Consider the following 16,313-nt stretch of genomic DNA (forward strand, 5'->3'; position numbering starts at 1 on the left):
GTGTGTGTATGTGTGGTTTATGTTCCAAGACATCAGAGGGGGTAGAGTACCCAATTTTACTCAAGTAAGAGTAGTACTACTTCAGTAATTTTTTACTAAAATTACTGTAAAAAGTAGCCATTCAAAACATTGTATGAGTAAGAATAAAAACATTAATAGATAAAAGAGCTCCTTGAAAACTGAGTAACATCTGATATTAAGTTTTCTATAATTTGGTCTGAGAGGAAAATGTTTGAAGTAATAAAGTAATACTTTATCCACCTTTACTTATTACCTAATATAAATCCACATTCTAACTGTTCTCTGTTCCAACAGACTTGTAAGTTATTCTCACTTCATTAACTTTGAGGCTAACTGAACCTTCTGTCCACAAAATGGTCCTCTCATCCAGAGCCAGAGCTGCAGAAAAGAGGAGTGAAGCAGTAACTGCTGTCAGAGCATCACATACGGTTTGTATTTACATTATTTATCCTGTACATGTGGGGTGTCAAACTCCAGACCTAAAGGGCCGGTGTCCAGAAGATTTTACATGTCAGTTTCAACACAATTGAATAAAATCTTGAGGTAATTTGTAGGACCCCATAAAACAAGGAGTCTCCAACTCCAGCCCAACAGAGGCCCTCTCCTGCAACTTTTACTACACAGGAGTCTGACACCCCTGCTGGAAGGATGCGGGTATCAAACAGTTTACTGGGAATTAGTTATACAAGAGTAAGTGTTTCACAATCCTCCAAATGCTCAACTTGATTTGATTCTTGAATTTCGTTCCATTTCTTACAGCATTTTTAGACTGGTCTAGTCTACAATCACTGGTTTCATTTATTAAATGTTGTACAGACAATCTTAAATCGGTAAACGAGTGTAATAGCAACACAACTGAATAGTAACAGAGGGTGCCTGCCCACTAGTGACTTTATTTGGTTTGGAAATAACAAAGAGCCCTTTATACCAGAGTAAACTTGCAGGTTTGCAGCTATTAACAGCGTTAGTTATCAACCTTGTAACCAATGCAGATATAACACACTATCTGTATGACTTCTGCCTTTGCTCTTACCACAGGTTTTCCTTGCAACCAGTTGACGAGCTGTTCCTGTTCCAAATGTACCTGCTGCAGGACTTAAGGAGAGAGACTTGGCAAACGGTTTAAAATTCACCCTTCCACTGTAAGCTGTATTATTTCTACATGAACCAATTATTTGTATACTTTTCTGGGTTCTTTGTTAATCTGGATTGAAGCAGAGGAAATTCAAGCTCCCCTCCCTGATGACTTCAAAGATTATCCAGACTCTCAGGTGATAGTAGACTGTACTGAGCTCAAATGCCAAACACCTGCCTCTCCTCTACCCTAATGTGAGATGTTCTCCAGATATAAGTCCCACTGCACAATGAAAGGTCTGATTTGGATCCACCCAGCGGAGCTCGCCGGTCTCCGGGCTGAGCCGGCACGGCTCCATCAGAACCTCAGTTTTAATCAGCTCCTGCTGGATGGTGTGTCCTCCCTGCTCACACAGTTTTCAGCACGTCCAGTTCCAGCAGTGGTCCCGGAGGTCGCACCGCATCCAGTCCAGCTTGTCCAGGAAGCTCCTCCCACAGCGGCTTTGCCTCCAGCCCAGAAGCTGACGGATCAGGCCCCGAAGCAGAGGGTACCAGCCCGGAAGCAGACGGTACCGGATCCGGTCCAAAAGTCGGCGATCCAAAAGTCGGCGGTCCAAAGGTCAGCGGTCCAGAAGTCTAGGGTCCAGAAGCCGACTCCCCCGGACCAGAAGCTGACTCTCCCGGACCAGAAGCAGACGGTTCCGGTTCCGGTCCAAAAGTCGGCGGTCCAAAAGTCGACGGTCCAAAAGTCGACGGCCCAGAAGTCGACTCCCCCAGACCAGAAGCCGACTCCCCCGGACCAGAATCCAACTCCCCCGGGCCAGAAGCCGACGCCCCCGGACCAGAAGCCGACACCCCCGGGCCAGAAGCAGGCGCCCCCGGACCAGAAGCAGACGGTTCTGGTTCAGAGGTCGACGGTCCAGAAATTGAAGGACCAGAAGTCGACGCCCCCCGGACCAGAAGCCGACGCCCCTGGACCAGAAGTCGATGGTGGTCGACGCCCGGTCCTGTCCTGTGGTCAACACCCCTTCCAGTTCTGAAGTCGACACCTCCTCGTGTTCTGAAGTCGACGTCTCTTCTGAAGTCTCCTCTGAAGTCGACGTCTCTTCTGAAGTCTCCTCTGAAGTCGACGTGTCTGAAGTCGTCTCCTCTGAAGTCGACGTGTCTGAAATCGTCTCCTCTGAAGTCGACGTGTCTGAAGTCGTCTCCTCTGAAGTCGACATGTCTGAAATCGTCTCCTCTGAAGTCGACGTGTCTGAAATCGTCTCCTCTGAAGTCGACGTGTCTGAAATCGTCTCCTCTGAAGTCGACGTGTCTGAAGTCGTCTCCTCTGAAGTCGACGTGTCTGAAATCGTCTCCTCTGAAGTCAACGGGTCTGAAGTCGTCTCCTCTGAAGTCGACGTGTCTGAAGTCGACGTCTCCTCTGAAGTCGACGTGTCTGAAGTCGACGTCTCCTCTGAAGTTGACGTCTCCTCTGAAGTCGTCTCTGAAGTCGTCTCTGAAGTCGTCTCCTCTGAAGTCGCCTCTGAAGTCGCCTCTGAAATCGTCTCGTCTGAAGTCGCCTCTGAAGTCGTCTCGTCTGAAGTCGCCTCTGAAGTCGCCTCTGAAATCGTCTCGTCTGAAGTCGCCTCTGAAGTCGTCTCGTCTGAAGTCGCTCTCTCCACTCCAGAGGTCGATGCTCCCTCTGGTCCGACGTCTCCACCGTCTCCGGTTCCATTGGTGGTTCTGAAGGTCGCTCCGGTCCAGCCCGTCCAAGGGACTATGTCCCCAGTCCAGCCTGCAGAGACTATGTCCCCGGCCCAGCCTGCAGAGACTATGTCCCCGGCCCAGCCTGCAGAGACTATGTCCCCGGCCCAGCCTGCAGAGCTCCTCTGCTGCAGACGCAGGCCTCCTAGGGCCCGTCACCTCCTCCTCTGCCGCAGGCGCCGGCATCCAAGGGCCCGTCGCCTCCTCCTCTGCCACAGGCACCGCCCTCCAAGGGCCCGTCGCCTCCTCCTCTGCCACAGGCACCGCCCTCCAAGGGCCCGTCGCCTCCTCCTCTGCCGCAGGCGCCGGCCCCTAAGAGCCCGTCGTCTCCTCCTCTGTCCCAGGCGCAGGCCCCCGGACTCTGCTGGTCCCTGCCGCCTCTCCATCTGTCCCTCGGTTCCTCTGGGCCCTCCCTCCGGGTCCGCCCTGCTCCTTGTTCCTGTGGGCGTCTGGGATCCGCCCTTTGAGGGGGGAGGGGGGGGGGGTACTGTCACACCCTGTCCTGTCTCCCTGTTTGGTTCAGCCTTGTGTCACGTTAATTACTCCCACCTGCCTCTCGTTTTCCCAATCACCTTAGCTCCCGGTCCTCCTGAATTTTAACCCCTTCTGTTCTGTGTCCTGTGTCGGTTCATTGTTTCTTTGTCCTGCGTGTTCATTATTGAATCCTTGTTTTAAACACACCTGACTGCCTGCCTGCCTCCTTCCTCACCTGCGCTTGGATCCTGCCTCCGCTCCACTCACCAGCACATGTGTGACAACTTCATTAACATTGACACTCCTGCTGCCATTATACTGTGTATAGGTATAGTGTACATAGTATTCTTAGGTGCTAATTCTGTGTTTTTTAATATACTGTGATTTTTAAATAATCCATTCTTCTAAATGTACTAATAGTATCTGTACTTAGTACTGGTAAAGCCACTCTGCTGCGGTTACGACAGAATTTCCTCAGTGTGGGACAATACAGTATTCTATTCTTCTGTTCTGTTTAGTTTAGCATAAAAACCCAAGAGGCTGCTCGCATTTTGTTCTTCCCATTCACATACATTGTTTTCTGAGACAAGCTGAAAGCAAACTGGGAGCAGCCAGATCAGGAGAATGCCTGGGCTGGTTAGACAATGCTACTTTCTCACTTATCCAACTCTGGGGAGGATAACAGACACGACTGTACTTAGGTAGGAATATCACTTTAGGTTGCATCTTTATGTAAGTCGCACTTTTACCTTGCCCTCTTCAGTAAGCATGGTCAGATGAACACAATGTTTACCAATGAAATGATTGAATCAAAATCAGTTAGATGATTTTTATTGCTGTAAACTGATTGCATATATCATCACATGTCATTAATAAACAAAGGCACAACTAGATTTTGGTTTGCTGGTTTTACACTTCAGCCAAAGTGGAATATCAGGACAGAATCAGTAGTGCAGCTAAAATCATTGTACACAAAACATGTTGATTTACCATCAAAAACAAAACAAGTGTACTTGTAATTGAAGATTGCAATAAAATTACAGAAAATGTTGACATGAAAGGCAATTTGGACAAATTTAGAGAAAAAAAGAACACTTTGCTGTACAAATGATGGGCTTTCCCTGGGGTCATAAACAAGGCCATCTGGGGAAGCACCCAGCCATGGGGCATCAGGGTGAATTACTAATCCAACAGGTGGATATTTAACGTTACAATACTGGGCATTTGTTTTGCTGCCTGAACCTCTCTGCAGTTCTGCAGTTTCCTTGGTGCCCCTGGTTATTCGCTCTGTAAGAGCTTCAGCAGTGTCAAGACCTCTAACGTGACACACGTGCAGTTACTCTTGTTTGCTGAAGCATGTGCCACTCATGAACACGGCTCTGGTCACGTGTTGATGTCTCAACTTTATGGGCCATCTGTAAAGACAACTGCAAACTCATCAAATGACAATGTTCTTCTTCTGTTCACACCCAGACACACTCCGCTGGTGACAGATGGTGAGTATCAAGGGGAAGAGAAGGAGACGGTGGAGCATGCTGATGGACCTCCATGGATCGTCCTAAGAGTTTGGGCTGCTGATGGGACAGTACACTTCCTTTTTGCACTATCCACAAGAGGCTTCTCAGTACTCATCCCCATTGTTGTCACCAGTGGCTTTTCCAGTGGATCCAAGTCACCATATGTTTCTGCCACCTGAAGCACGGACAGGTCAGGAAGAAGACCGTCATTCGCCTGAAGAGAGTACTCCTTTGTAAAAAGAATGACCAAGATGTATTTAACTTGGCACTAAAAATGTATATATAAGGCACCAAGACATGAACATTGTGTTTTCTGCATTACTTGCTGTAATCCTCCTTTACACAGACGACCCTGTGCAGGCTTTACCACCACCATCTTTCCAACTGGATCAGGCTTTATACCCTAAGAAATGCAAAATCAGTGAAGTTGTGTGAATAAATGTATTTACCATGTGATCAAGGGTTAAGTCCAAACTACATTTGTGTCTTTTTTCATATTCTCCAGATTTAGATAAGTAAGAAAATAGCATTGTGTATGCAGCTCAGTCATTCTCCTGATCCGGCAGTCCGTTTGCTTTAGTTTAGCATAAAACCATGTAAGCAAATGGAAACAACAAAATGCTAGTAGTTTCCATTCACTTATGTTGTTTTATGCAAAACTAAAGGAAACGGACTGCCGCATCAGGAGAATGACTGAGCTGAGAATTTAACACACAATTTCTCCTGGGGGTGAAATATCCCTTTAAATGAGAGAAGATATGTATAATAATTAATAATTGAACACATGCACATTGCTTCAAAACCTACAGCAGTCCAGGGTGTGCTACTGCTGTTCTGATTCAGTACAGCTGTGAACAGGGAACCATTTGCCCGCTTCGCTGAGAGCAGTGGGCCGTCTGGAACGGCAGAGCAACTGCATGGTTGCACAAAGCAGTGCCAGCTACGACATGTCACCATTATAACGGGAACTGCGTCCCGGACGACAACCTGTTGAGAAATTATTTTCAGAGATTACTTTTTGTTTAGGCTTAGCTTACACATTGTAGGTATATGACATGGAGTCCCATTGTTACAACGGTAAAAATACTGTACCTAAATGGAACTCCTGATGACAACATGGGAAGTCATATACAGTCATAATCAAATCGGAATATGAGTTTCGAATGAGGCCTCCATATCAGATCTATCTGATGTAGCTTTGCTTTCAATACATGCGAGCAGAAAATCCTCATATATGGAAAATGTAGGCAAAACTGTGTGTGGAAGAATGTTTTAATAGTTTTGTTTGTCACATAAATGACATTGTAATAATAAAATTAGTAGAATATGACTGTACATTTAAAGACATACAAATGAGGGGGTACTTCAATCAGCATTCAAACAACACATCTGGAGCTCGTCTTGTTTGAATGCTTTTAAAAAACACGAGCGCAGAAACACGAACCCTCTTGAACATAAGGAAACATGCAAAAGTAATAAAACATCAGAGACCGCAAGGAACATCGCCTAACGTTTTGGGACATGCAGTAAATAAAAAAGAAAAGTTGAACCTGAACAGTCAGTAGAATTCACTGACAAGTAACCCGCGGTGCCCTACTTTAATTAACACTATGAGGTGTTTCGTGCTTCTTCCTGGATCAAGAACTCCGAACAGCAACCTCTCCCTGGTGTACCTGGTGTAACGACTCGTTGGTTACACCTTAAGTGATGACCCATAAAATGTGAGATTACACAGGAAATATGAAATCAATTTGATGGATCTTTGAATATTACTTTAAGCAGAAGATCGGAACTTTTTACTGCAGGGATTAGAGAACACTTCGTATTAACCCAGAGACAAGAGAGGGAGAGAGACAAGTTTTAAAGGGTAAGAAGGTTTATTTCTGAACTATTTAAGCAAGACTACCTTTAAACACTATGTGTATGATGTACCTAAGTTGGAGTGAGACTGAGGATGGTGTGTGTGTGAAACATGTTCCTATGACCTTGTCTGGAACCGGAGCCTGTAGCAAAGCGGCAGTTGTTGACCAGTCCCGTCTTGAGATACTCCCAGGTCACGACAGTTTTATTGGCATCAGCGAGACCCTGAAGGGGTTGTGATGATTCAGCTTTTATTCTGAAGGAGCCGTTGCAGCAGGTGGAATATGCAACAGATTTTATCCAGCTTGTCGTTGGTTCTTTCAGCTTTAAGAGACAATTTACGGACTGGCCACTCCGATAACTTCTCTAGAACTCAAGTTAAGATGACGTGGGGCACAGTTTTATAATTTGGATGTTTTGATTTATGGTCGAATCAGGATTTGACAACAAAATAAACACCAACAAAACCACGCCTCGCGTCAGATCTGGAAGGTTCTGATTGGATCAGAAAAAGGAAATGTGTCATGTGAATTTAGCATTACGTGTGATCAGTCTAGTGTAAATATTTAAAGTTATATTACTTATTATGACTATCATAGGATAATAATATCAAGTAATTAATATTCTTATTTCACAGATTGATTGACATTAGGCTTCACATGATTACTTGGACTAACAGACGTTATTTAAAGAGCAAGTCACCCCCAAATAAACTTTTTTTTTGCTGATAAACTAAATAAACGAGTGTCTAATCGTGCTGCAGACACGTGTCGTCAATAATTTGGCACTTCAGTGCATCTTAGTTAAAATTTAAATATTCTGCCTAAAACTGGCAGTGTTGTGCCGTCGTCAGGTAAAAACTCTGCACTGTATTTCAATTTAAATCTGCCACCGCCATTGGCTAAGAAGTATGCTATGATGCAAACTGGTACATTATGATGTCACAATGCTGTCGTGAGCCTGTGTGTGTGTGTGTGTGTATTTGTTAGCAGCTCCGCCCTCTCGGTCTGCCAGGCAACAGCATGTGTTGCATTTTTCAAACATGACGTGGGAGTGGAGTTAGACTCTGGTAGGGGTTGACTTGCTCTTTAATTATTATTTAATAGAGTTCTTGGTCTTCTTTCTTCTTTCTTGTGCTGTCCGAGGAAGCAACAGTTTAGATAAGAGCACAGAGCATGAGTGGCCTTGGCCCATATCTTGTAGATTAGGCGTGTGTCAGAAACTTGTGGTTTTGCTTGGGCAGAGCAAATAGAGCAGGGCCTTTAGGTCAAAGATGGACAATTCATCACGCTACACTGGTCTCTGTACACTGGTCTCTGTTTGACACTAACAACAACAAACACTCATTAAACCAATTTCATTGTATTAACCAGGAAAACATGAAGACAGTCGGACATGACTCCGTTTAAAACTGTTACGGCAGATTTCTGCTTTTCTGAGCCTGTAGCTCTAAACACAGTCATACATTCCCAAACAAGACAGAACAACCATACAAGCAACACCCATTAAATCCATGTGCACTTTAACACATACTAAAAATATTTGGGTGGACATTCTCCGAATGGCTGAATATATTCAGACATTTAATGAGCATATTCATTTTGATATTTTTATCAGGAATAATGCTGTCGGCTGGCGCTGCTGTTAGCAATGCTATGGCTAATGTTAGCCCGTGTTAGCCACAAAGTATAAGCCAAAACAAGACTCACCTTCGTATCTGTGGATGTAAGATGAGGCATACATCTTAAAGCCTTTCACTAATTTACTCGTCAGTGCTTTTGATACCGAGTTACAAAGGCGGTGAATGTCATTAATCGTCAGTTTAGACAGGTCTTGTAAACGTCTCATGTTTACGTATTGCCGTTTCACCAGAAATGACCAAGCCACACCCACAAGAATGCGGAAGAGGACGTGCAAAGAGCCCATTGCTCAAGTAGTTATCTGCTTTTTGTGGGTTAGGCTAGAGAGGTTGGAAATTGGTTAGGCTATCAAGTTCATGAGTGAGCAAATGTAGCTGCAATACTTTCTCTGAACTGCATGGCGCTAAAGAGTCACATTTTTTATCATGATTTTAATGGATTTCATAGCCTAGTGAACTAGACCAAATTCTTGCTTTGCAAAGTTTGGTCTAGGCATGCTCCACTGGAACCTCCGCAGCTCCTACCAGGACTCTGGCTAGCCAATCACAGCTCTCTAGAGGGGTTTCAAACACATAAAGAGCTGTAATTGGTCCATAATGGTGGGCCAATCATAGTGCTCTATCTGCTTAGTGAACAAATCACAGAGCTTTATCCGCTTTGTGGGCCAATCAGGGCACTCTATATGCCTGGTGGGTGGGATGATGCAACAGAGTGAAACAAGAGTATGTCACATTCATTGTCCAGTGGAATGCGGAGATCATTTGAAAGACAACGGTAGAACCCGCCCCACAACCGAGAGCCGTCAGTGGAGCGTGGCCAGACTAAATAATACATTTATTTAGTCTGGCTTGCCAGGCTATGGATTTCACACATGGGGCCTTTAAATTTTGTTTGATCTTTAAAGTGTTTGTCTTGATGGTTTCAGCTCTAATCTAATTCCATATCATTCCCTCCTCCTGCCGCTCAGCTTCGGGAGCAAAGCAGCGGTAGGCTGCCCCTGCCGATTAAAAAGCTTGTGTGGACCGTACAAATCAGAGGAGAATAAGAGAGGGGGATCTAAATCTTTGAATTGTTTAGCGGTTTTAATTTTCATCAGTTGTGTACTGCTTTCATTGGACAATACTATCCATCCATCCAGTTTCTGTATCCGCTTATCCACGCAGGGTCACAGGGGGCTGGTGCCTATCTCCAGCAAACTTTGGGCAAACAAGTGGGGTACACCCTGGACAGGTTGCCAGTCCATCGCAGGGCAAACAACCAAGCACGCACACACACACACTCACACCTTAGGGCAATTTAGATAAACCAATCACCCTGACAGTCATGTTTTTGGACTGTGGAATGAAGCCAGAATACCCGGGAGAACCCACACATGCTCAGTGAGAACATGCAATCTCCTTGCAGAAAGACCCCAGGCTAGGATGTGAACCCGGGACCTTCTTGCTGCAGGGCAACAGTGCTAACCACTGCACCACTATTCACCCTTGGACGATACTACATCACTATTAAATATATACTACATTTGTTTGGGGGCAACTTTATGCAAGGAGGACAGGGGTAGGGGGTATCCCCCCAGTACCCCCCACCCCCAGGACTTCCATCAAAGCTAACACAGAAACACATGATGTCCGCTTTATTTATTTTTTATTAATTTTCCACGCAAGAACAAATAAAACAAAACAAAAAAACTATGCTAAGTACACATTGAACATAAGTGAACACCAGGGGTAAAGAAAAACACCAGCAACATATTACAGGGGCAAATTCAAGTACAAACTTAATAGTGAAACAAAAAATACAACATCATATATTCAGGTTCAGTTTGTCGAAAATATAGTTTGTTTTACACACTTTTTGAGTATCAAGTTCTCTTATCATATATTGTTCAGAGTTTTAGTTCAAGTGGTTTATGTTTGGTATGGAGTCTGTCCAACTTGCTTTATGAATATGAAACTTTCCCAAGAGAAGAAGAAGCTGGATGAAATGCATAATGTCCTTGTCCTCAAAACAGAGTAGAACATCATTTTCTGTTTCTCACTTTAACTTCACCTCCTTTCTCTCTCAGTAGTCAGCATTCAGACAGAATCTCTGCAAGAAGTCCTTTCTAGTTCACATAGCTGTTCTAAGGCTAAACTGTGAGTGAGTCCACCCCCTTGGCTGGGAAGTACACACACACACACACGCACACACACACACGCACACACACACACACACACACACGCACACACACGAATGGTCTCAGGATGTTTTACTGCTGGAGGACACAAGGTTCTCCAGTTGATCCTTGTTCCAGAATATCTACAATAAAAAAAGAGATTCATCAGACAAAATGACTTCCCCCAGGACTCAGCCGTGCGGTCCCTGAACCTTCAGCAGAACATCGGTCTGTCCCTGATGGGTTTCTAGTGGAGAAGTGGTTTTGCTGCTGGACTTTGTTATAATTCATCATGACAACCACTACAGCTGATTAAGTTATATTTGTGTGATTTGCAAAGCCTTTTATTTTTCTTCTTGTGAGCTGTGTTCCTGTCTGTAAAATTGATAGTCATGTTTAAAGAACATGTGTTTTCTACAGCTGTGCTGTTTTTTCACACCCATTTATTCATCAAAAGCTGGGGCATTCTGGTATGTCACCACCAGGGGGCAGCACCTTCTTTCAAACAATGTGAAACTGAAAGTAGACTGCTGCAGTCAGATCAGAAGCCCTCGTTAGTAGGTCGTGTACAGTCATTGTTTATTGTATAGTTATTGTTTATAAAGAGAAACGGCTGGAAATAACTTTATTTACCGGTATAATGGAGGTGAGTTACTTATGTTTACTTTTAAACTGGTTGGCGCGAGCTGTGTCGGTCAAAAATGAGCCTGAAGCCGTAGCTTTCCTTCTTTATTCAGTCACTTGTTTTTATGTAAGTCGGCCATAAAAGCTAAATATCTCCACGCGCGGGATTTTTTTTTCGATGAAACTACAGTGAGGTGGTCCAGCAGACACACAAACACGCACCGGTGTTGTGTTGAGCTGCGTGACCCCGGCTAAAGGTTCCCCTTCCAAAATAGTTCCAGTCACCAGAACGTGTTCCCGTATGGCGTTTAAAGCGTGTCACAACCCGTGCACGCGCATTGGGTCCACAGCGCGCGTGTGAACGGGACTCGCGAGCGCAAATATACATGGCGAGAGGTCATTTGTGCACTGAGAGGGAGCAAACTGTGTCTGTGAGCGCACAAGGATGTGCACAAGTGACAAACCTGCGTGCGCACGTTGTCAACGAGCACACCAGTTATATACTGGTTAATATATTTTTGGGTTCAGTTGCTTTCATGTGGCCTAATGTGAGTCTATTTGGGATCATTGGAATGATCAGCAGCATTTCTTGATGTGACTTTATGGCAGTTGCCCAGGGCATCATCGCAAGGAGGATGGCATTCATTTACTTTTGTTTTATTTGGTATTTTTTCAGTCATTTTTGGAAATAGTGATCAATTTTGATTAATTCACAGCCTATGTTTAATTACATTTAAAATAAATGTCAACAGATGAGATCAAACAAAACAGATGAGAATTGCCCTTAAGCTGTTTAACTTGGACCAAGCATTTTAGGTCACAGATAGGTGTAGCTTAGGGTCTCTGTCTATACACCTTATAAGACAATTTAGGTGATGGCATGTTGTTTTTCTGCTATTGAACTGTTTTCTAATAATGTTGTGTTAAATAGAGTGAAGGAAGGAGAGAAATAACGTTTCCCTAGCAGTTTTTAAAAATTTCCCCATGTAATCCGATTAATCGATTAATCGTGTCGAGACCCCATCCGATTAATCGATTATCCAAATAATCGTTTGTTGCAGCCCTAGCTGAAACTAAGCTAAACTGTCAAATGAGCTGAATGTAGTGAAAGATGTGAAAGCAAAAAGCACCAAGAAGCAAAAAAAGCACATGCTTAACAGCATTCAAACTATTAAAATATATAAAATGGGTTTGTCAATATTAAATCCCAACTAGTGCCGTTGTTATTTAAACTTAAATATCATTTCTACTGGTATCAAGTTAGTTTTATTTTCACTGACTAGTAATAATACAATTTCAACTTGGATACATCATTGCTATATTTAAAAATATTAATAAAGTGTGATTAAACTGAGTTGATGTCTGAATGCTGGTGACAACCCCCCAAAAAATAAAAAGTGTGATTAAATGTTACACTCACTTGCCATAAGAGATCGCTAAACAGCGAAAACAAAACAAAGTATGTGATCAGGAAGCAGAAACAAATGTGAGCCGAAAGGTGAAAATACGTTTAGCTGTTTTTTAGAAGATCGGAAATTAAGTTAAGGATTTCCAGCTGGTTTCCTTTAAGTTTTCTGGATCCTCCTCATCCTCCTGCTTCTTCTTCTCATGTTCAGTGGTAAACAAGCTGAGCTGCGTGATTCTTTATGACCAGCATTGCATTTAGTTTGACTGCCAAGAGTTGTTGTAGCACATCCACCATGACCACGTGTACTAAAACCATGAAGGCAGTTTGAGATTTCTTTTTAAATTCTGCAGAAAGAATATCGAGGTCCAGCCCTCGGTGTCCTTAATGGTAGATACGGCCATGAACACAATCCTGATGGGACAACACACTAAGACACTACGCCCAAGGGTTGCAAACGCTTACAAAATAAAAGCATGCTTCATATTTCCCTATCCATCCAATATAAAACAAATATATGCGTTAACTTCAAACTAGCCTGTAAGGAGACTGTAACCGTTTCACAAGGGCCAGTCATAAATGGCCACTGTGTTGGTGACCATTAAAAATACAAACCATCTACAGATCGCACTGTTACCACGAGTGAGTTTAGCTTTCTCCGCCCCTGCCTCTTCCTCTCTCCTCCATCGTCTTCTGTTACCTGACACATTGAGTTACCTGGGATGGATCAGGCCTCTGCAGCTCGAAACTTTTCACAGGCATATTCATTCAAAACTGATGCTGTATGTTAGCTTTGTACCTTTAAGACATTCAAATTGCTTTGCTAAATAATCTTTATGTTCTGTTGCAGTTCTTCAGAGACATCATCCTCACAGTAGATAAACGTGTTTTTAGAGAACATCCAGCAAAGAGGAGAAGTCTGATCCCATACCACTTTGAAGAAAAACACTCCTGCTACAAAGTGCGTGTCACCTATGAGGAGCTGGAGGAGCTGGAGAAGGCTCTGTCAGACTCTCGACCCACTCAGGGACAGAGCCCTCAGCAGTATACAGTAAAGGTGTCTGCACAGGTGATGGACTACATCCAGCAGATATGGAAAGAAAAACTTCAAAAACTGCAAGGAATAAGTCTTAAGATTGAAATTTATCCAGACGCGACACACACGAGTTCAGCTCTGGTGATGTTCAGAGCGCAGCCTGGATTGTCCCGTCCTCAGTGCGTACGTCTAGACTTTGTGAGACAGCAGTTCCTCACCTTCTACCAGAGAACAGCCTCTGATTTGGAGGTCACATCTCTCAGATTGGGTCCACACAACCTCGAGGATCTAAAAAGAAAATTTCCACGTCTTCTTTTTAAACCAACTTCCAGCAAAGACACAACAGTAGTTGGTCCTTTTCCATATTTAAATCAGCTGAAGAGGTTTCTGTCACCAAAGTCTCAGAGTTTCCGTAAACATCCAGAGACCAGCGTCCCAGCAGGCAGTGCAGCCTCAAAACCCTCACCCAGCCAAGATGAGTCATGTCCAATCTGCATGGAGACGATCAAAGATGAGGACAAACAGACACTTAGGTGCAAACATTCGTTCTGTAAAGACTGTTTGAAAACAGCCTTTGTCTACAAGCCGATCTGTCCCATCTGTGGGCAGTTATACGGCGTTTTGAGGGGGACTCAGCCAGAGGGGGGTACCATGACCGTGTTTACAAGCTCTTCACCTTTACCAGGATGTGAGAGACACGGAACAATAGTCATCCAGTATCACATCCCAAGTGGAACTCAGAAGGTAGGAACACACGTCTAGCAGCTCTCCGTCCTCGTTACAGTGAATTTCAGTCTGTTTTTAGGGTGAACCACATCACGAAGACGGCCCTTCTGAAGATTTTACTTGGTTTTAGATTAATTTATGGTGAATGGATAGTGACAGTGTTGTTTCTACTGCATTTAAGTGCTGCCTTTAATACTCTGGACCACACTATTCTTTTAAATGTGCTGGAACGAATCTCCAAACAAGTTAGGCCCAGCTAGCTAGCTTACACACACACACACACACACACACACGGTCCCCGAACTCCCACCCCTCCCATCAGGTATAATCCCTAGGCCGCGCCCCTCCAGATATGTGAACTGCTCTGCTTCGGTAAACAGAAAAGAGCAGAACACCTGTCTACATGAATCAGTGGCTGTGTCTCAATTCAGGGTCTGCATCCTTCGAAGGACCCAGCCCACCCCGCCGACGTGGGCTGCGTCCTCCGTCGGCCGGGTAGACCGGATGTTAGCGGCTGTGAATTTGGACAGGCCTAGCCTTCATGAACTCCCGCCTCTCCCTCGGCGAACGTTCCGTCGCCTAGCAACCGTGGAACCGCTGAGCAGACGGGAGAAGGAACTTTAAACGATGGAGCTCGAAGTTTTATTTAGCTTTTTAATCATTTCCTTGACTGTTGGAGAGCTAATTCAGAGAAAATACTTTCAACAAGCTGAGCCTGAGCAAAGATGTGATAATAGTTTTTAATACTTTCTAAGGGTCTTCATTCGACCAAAACCGATTTATCACCTTTTAAGACTTTTCAGACCCAGCGGATACCCTCTAGTAAACAATTCTCATTTGTAAACCAAAATAAAATTCAAGAGTTTAATGCAGAACTGATTTTATTTAGATATTTCTTTTATATGTACATGTTTAATCTTCCTTAACCATTTTTTCTAGCAAAGTAAAAAGCTGTCAACGTTCTTTCTTCTCTCCTGTGCTCTCTGCTGCTCTGCCTCCCTCTGCAGCCTCATGTCCTCCCTGATCAGCTCCAGGAGCTGGTCATCGCTGGCACCTTCCCCTGGACGCCCATTTTCTCCAGAATAGTCTTAACAAACATGTAAGAAAAGAAACAGGAAGAGAAAAGAGGACAACGGGTTATTCCTTTCATGTTTTCGCAGAAAAAAATAAACTCAAACGAGTTTTTAAAATATGAGATGTTATTGTACCTCCATGCCACAGCCGCCGAATACTTTGCTCCGGTGATCATGTGGTCCATCTCCGCCCTAAGCTTAATAAATTCCCTGGTTTTCTCTTTTGGTCCTAAAATACAAACTTCTATTAAAATCAGGGGGAAACGTAGCGGGAGAAGTACGACACCGAGCGGCCGAACATACGAGCCGAGACCGCAATACAAGCACTTTTACTGTAACATTTCTAACTAAAATAACGTTCATGTGTCACAAAAAGCCCTTAACCTAACAGTTTTCAAGTTTATACTGACATTTATATGCGCAATCCTCTCCGACAGCTCCCGCTTCACTGTCCGCCATTGTTTTTAAGTTTTTCTGCCGGCCGGCCCGCAAGGCATCTTGGGAAATGCTACCCGTTGAAGGATACACCGGACCCATCCTTCATTCAGGCGAAAAGAAGGCCGCTTTCGTCGACCGCATTTGAAGGAGTCTTCGAATTGGGACAGGCCGAGTCGCGGCGCTGTGACGTAACCGGCCGACGAATCCGGCCGACGTAGGATGCAGACCCTGAATTGAGACACAGCCAATATGGCTGAATGACCGGTAAGTGGAAAAATAAGGAAAATAAATGTCTAACATAAATCTTTTATTTAACTTGCTAAAATGGTAACTAAGTGTTTTAAAGTTTATTCAGGGATTATTTTCAGCTTCAAGAGTAATAAATAACATGGTAGCCTGCTAGTATCAGTGAAAACCAGCTAATACTGCTAATAGCTATTAGGGCTGAACGATTAATTACACATGCAATTAAATTGCAATGTGACAAAAAAAGATTTTCTAATCACAAAGGCTGCAATTTGACT

The 16,313-nt window shown here is 44.0% G+C and overlaps 1 protein-coding gene across 1 annotated transcript in view; it reads left to right on the forward strand.

The window, feature by feature from the left end:
• The first annotated feature begins 10,987 nt into the window (after positions 1-10,987).
• Positions 10,988-16,313, forward strand: part of LOC107397229 (E3 ubiquitin-protein ligase DTX3L) — a 29,442-nt gene continuing 24,116 nt past the window's right edge. The window contains exons 1-2 of the mRNA XM_015977159.3: positions 10,988-11,133; positions 13,367-14,296. Coding sequence (XP_015832645.1) covers positions 11,128-11,133; positions 13,367-14,296 — 936 coding nt within the window. The 5' untranslated portion in view covers positions 10,988-11,127. The remainder of the gene's footprint in view (positions 11,134-13,366; positions 14,297-16,313) is intronic.

This window comes from Nothobranchius furzeri, chromosome 17 (assembly GCF_043380555.1).
Source record: "Nothobranchius furzeri strain GRZ-AD chromosome 17, NfurGRZ-RIMD1, whole genome shotgun sequence".
Taxonomy (NCBI): Eukaryota; Metazoa; Chordata; class Actinopteri; order Cyprinodontiformes; family Nothobranchiidae; genus Nothobranchius; species Nothobranchius furzeri.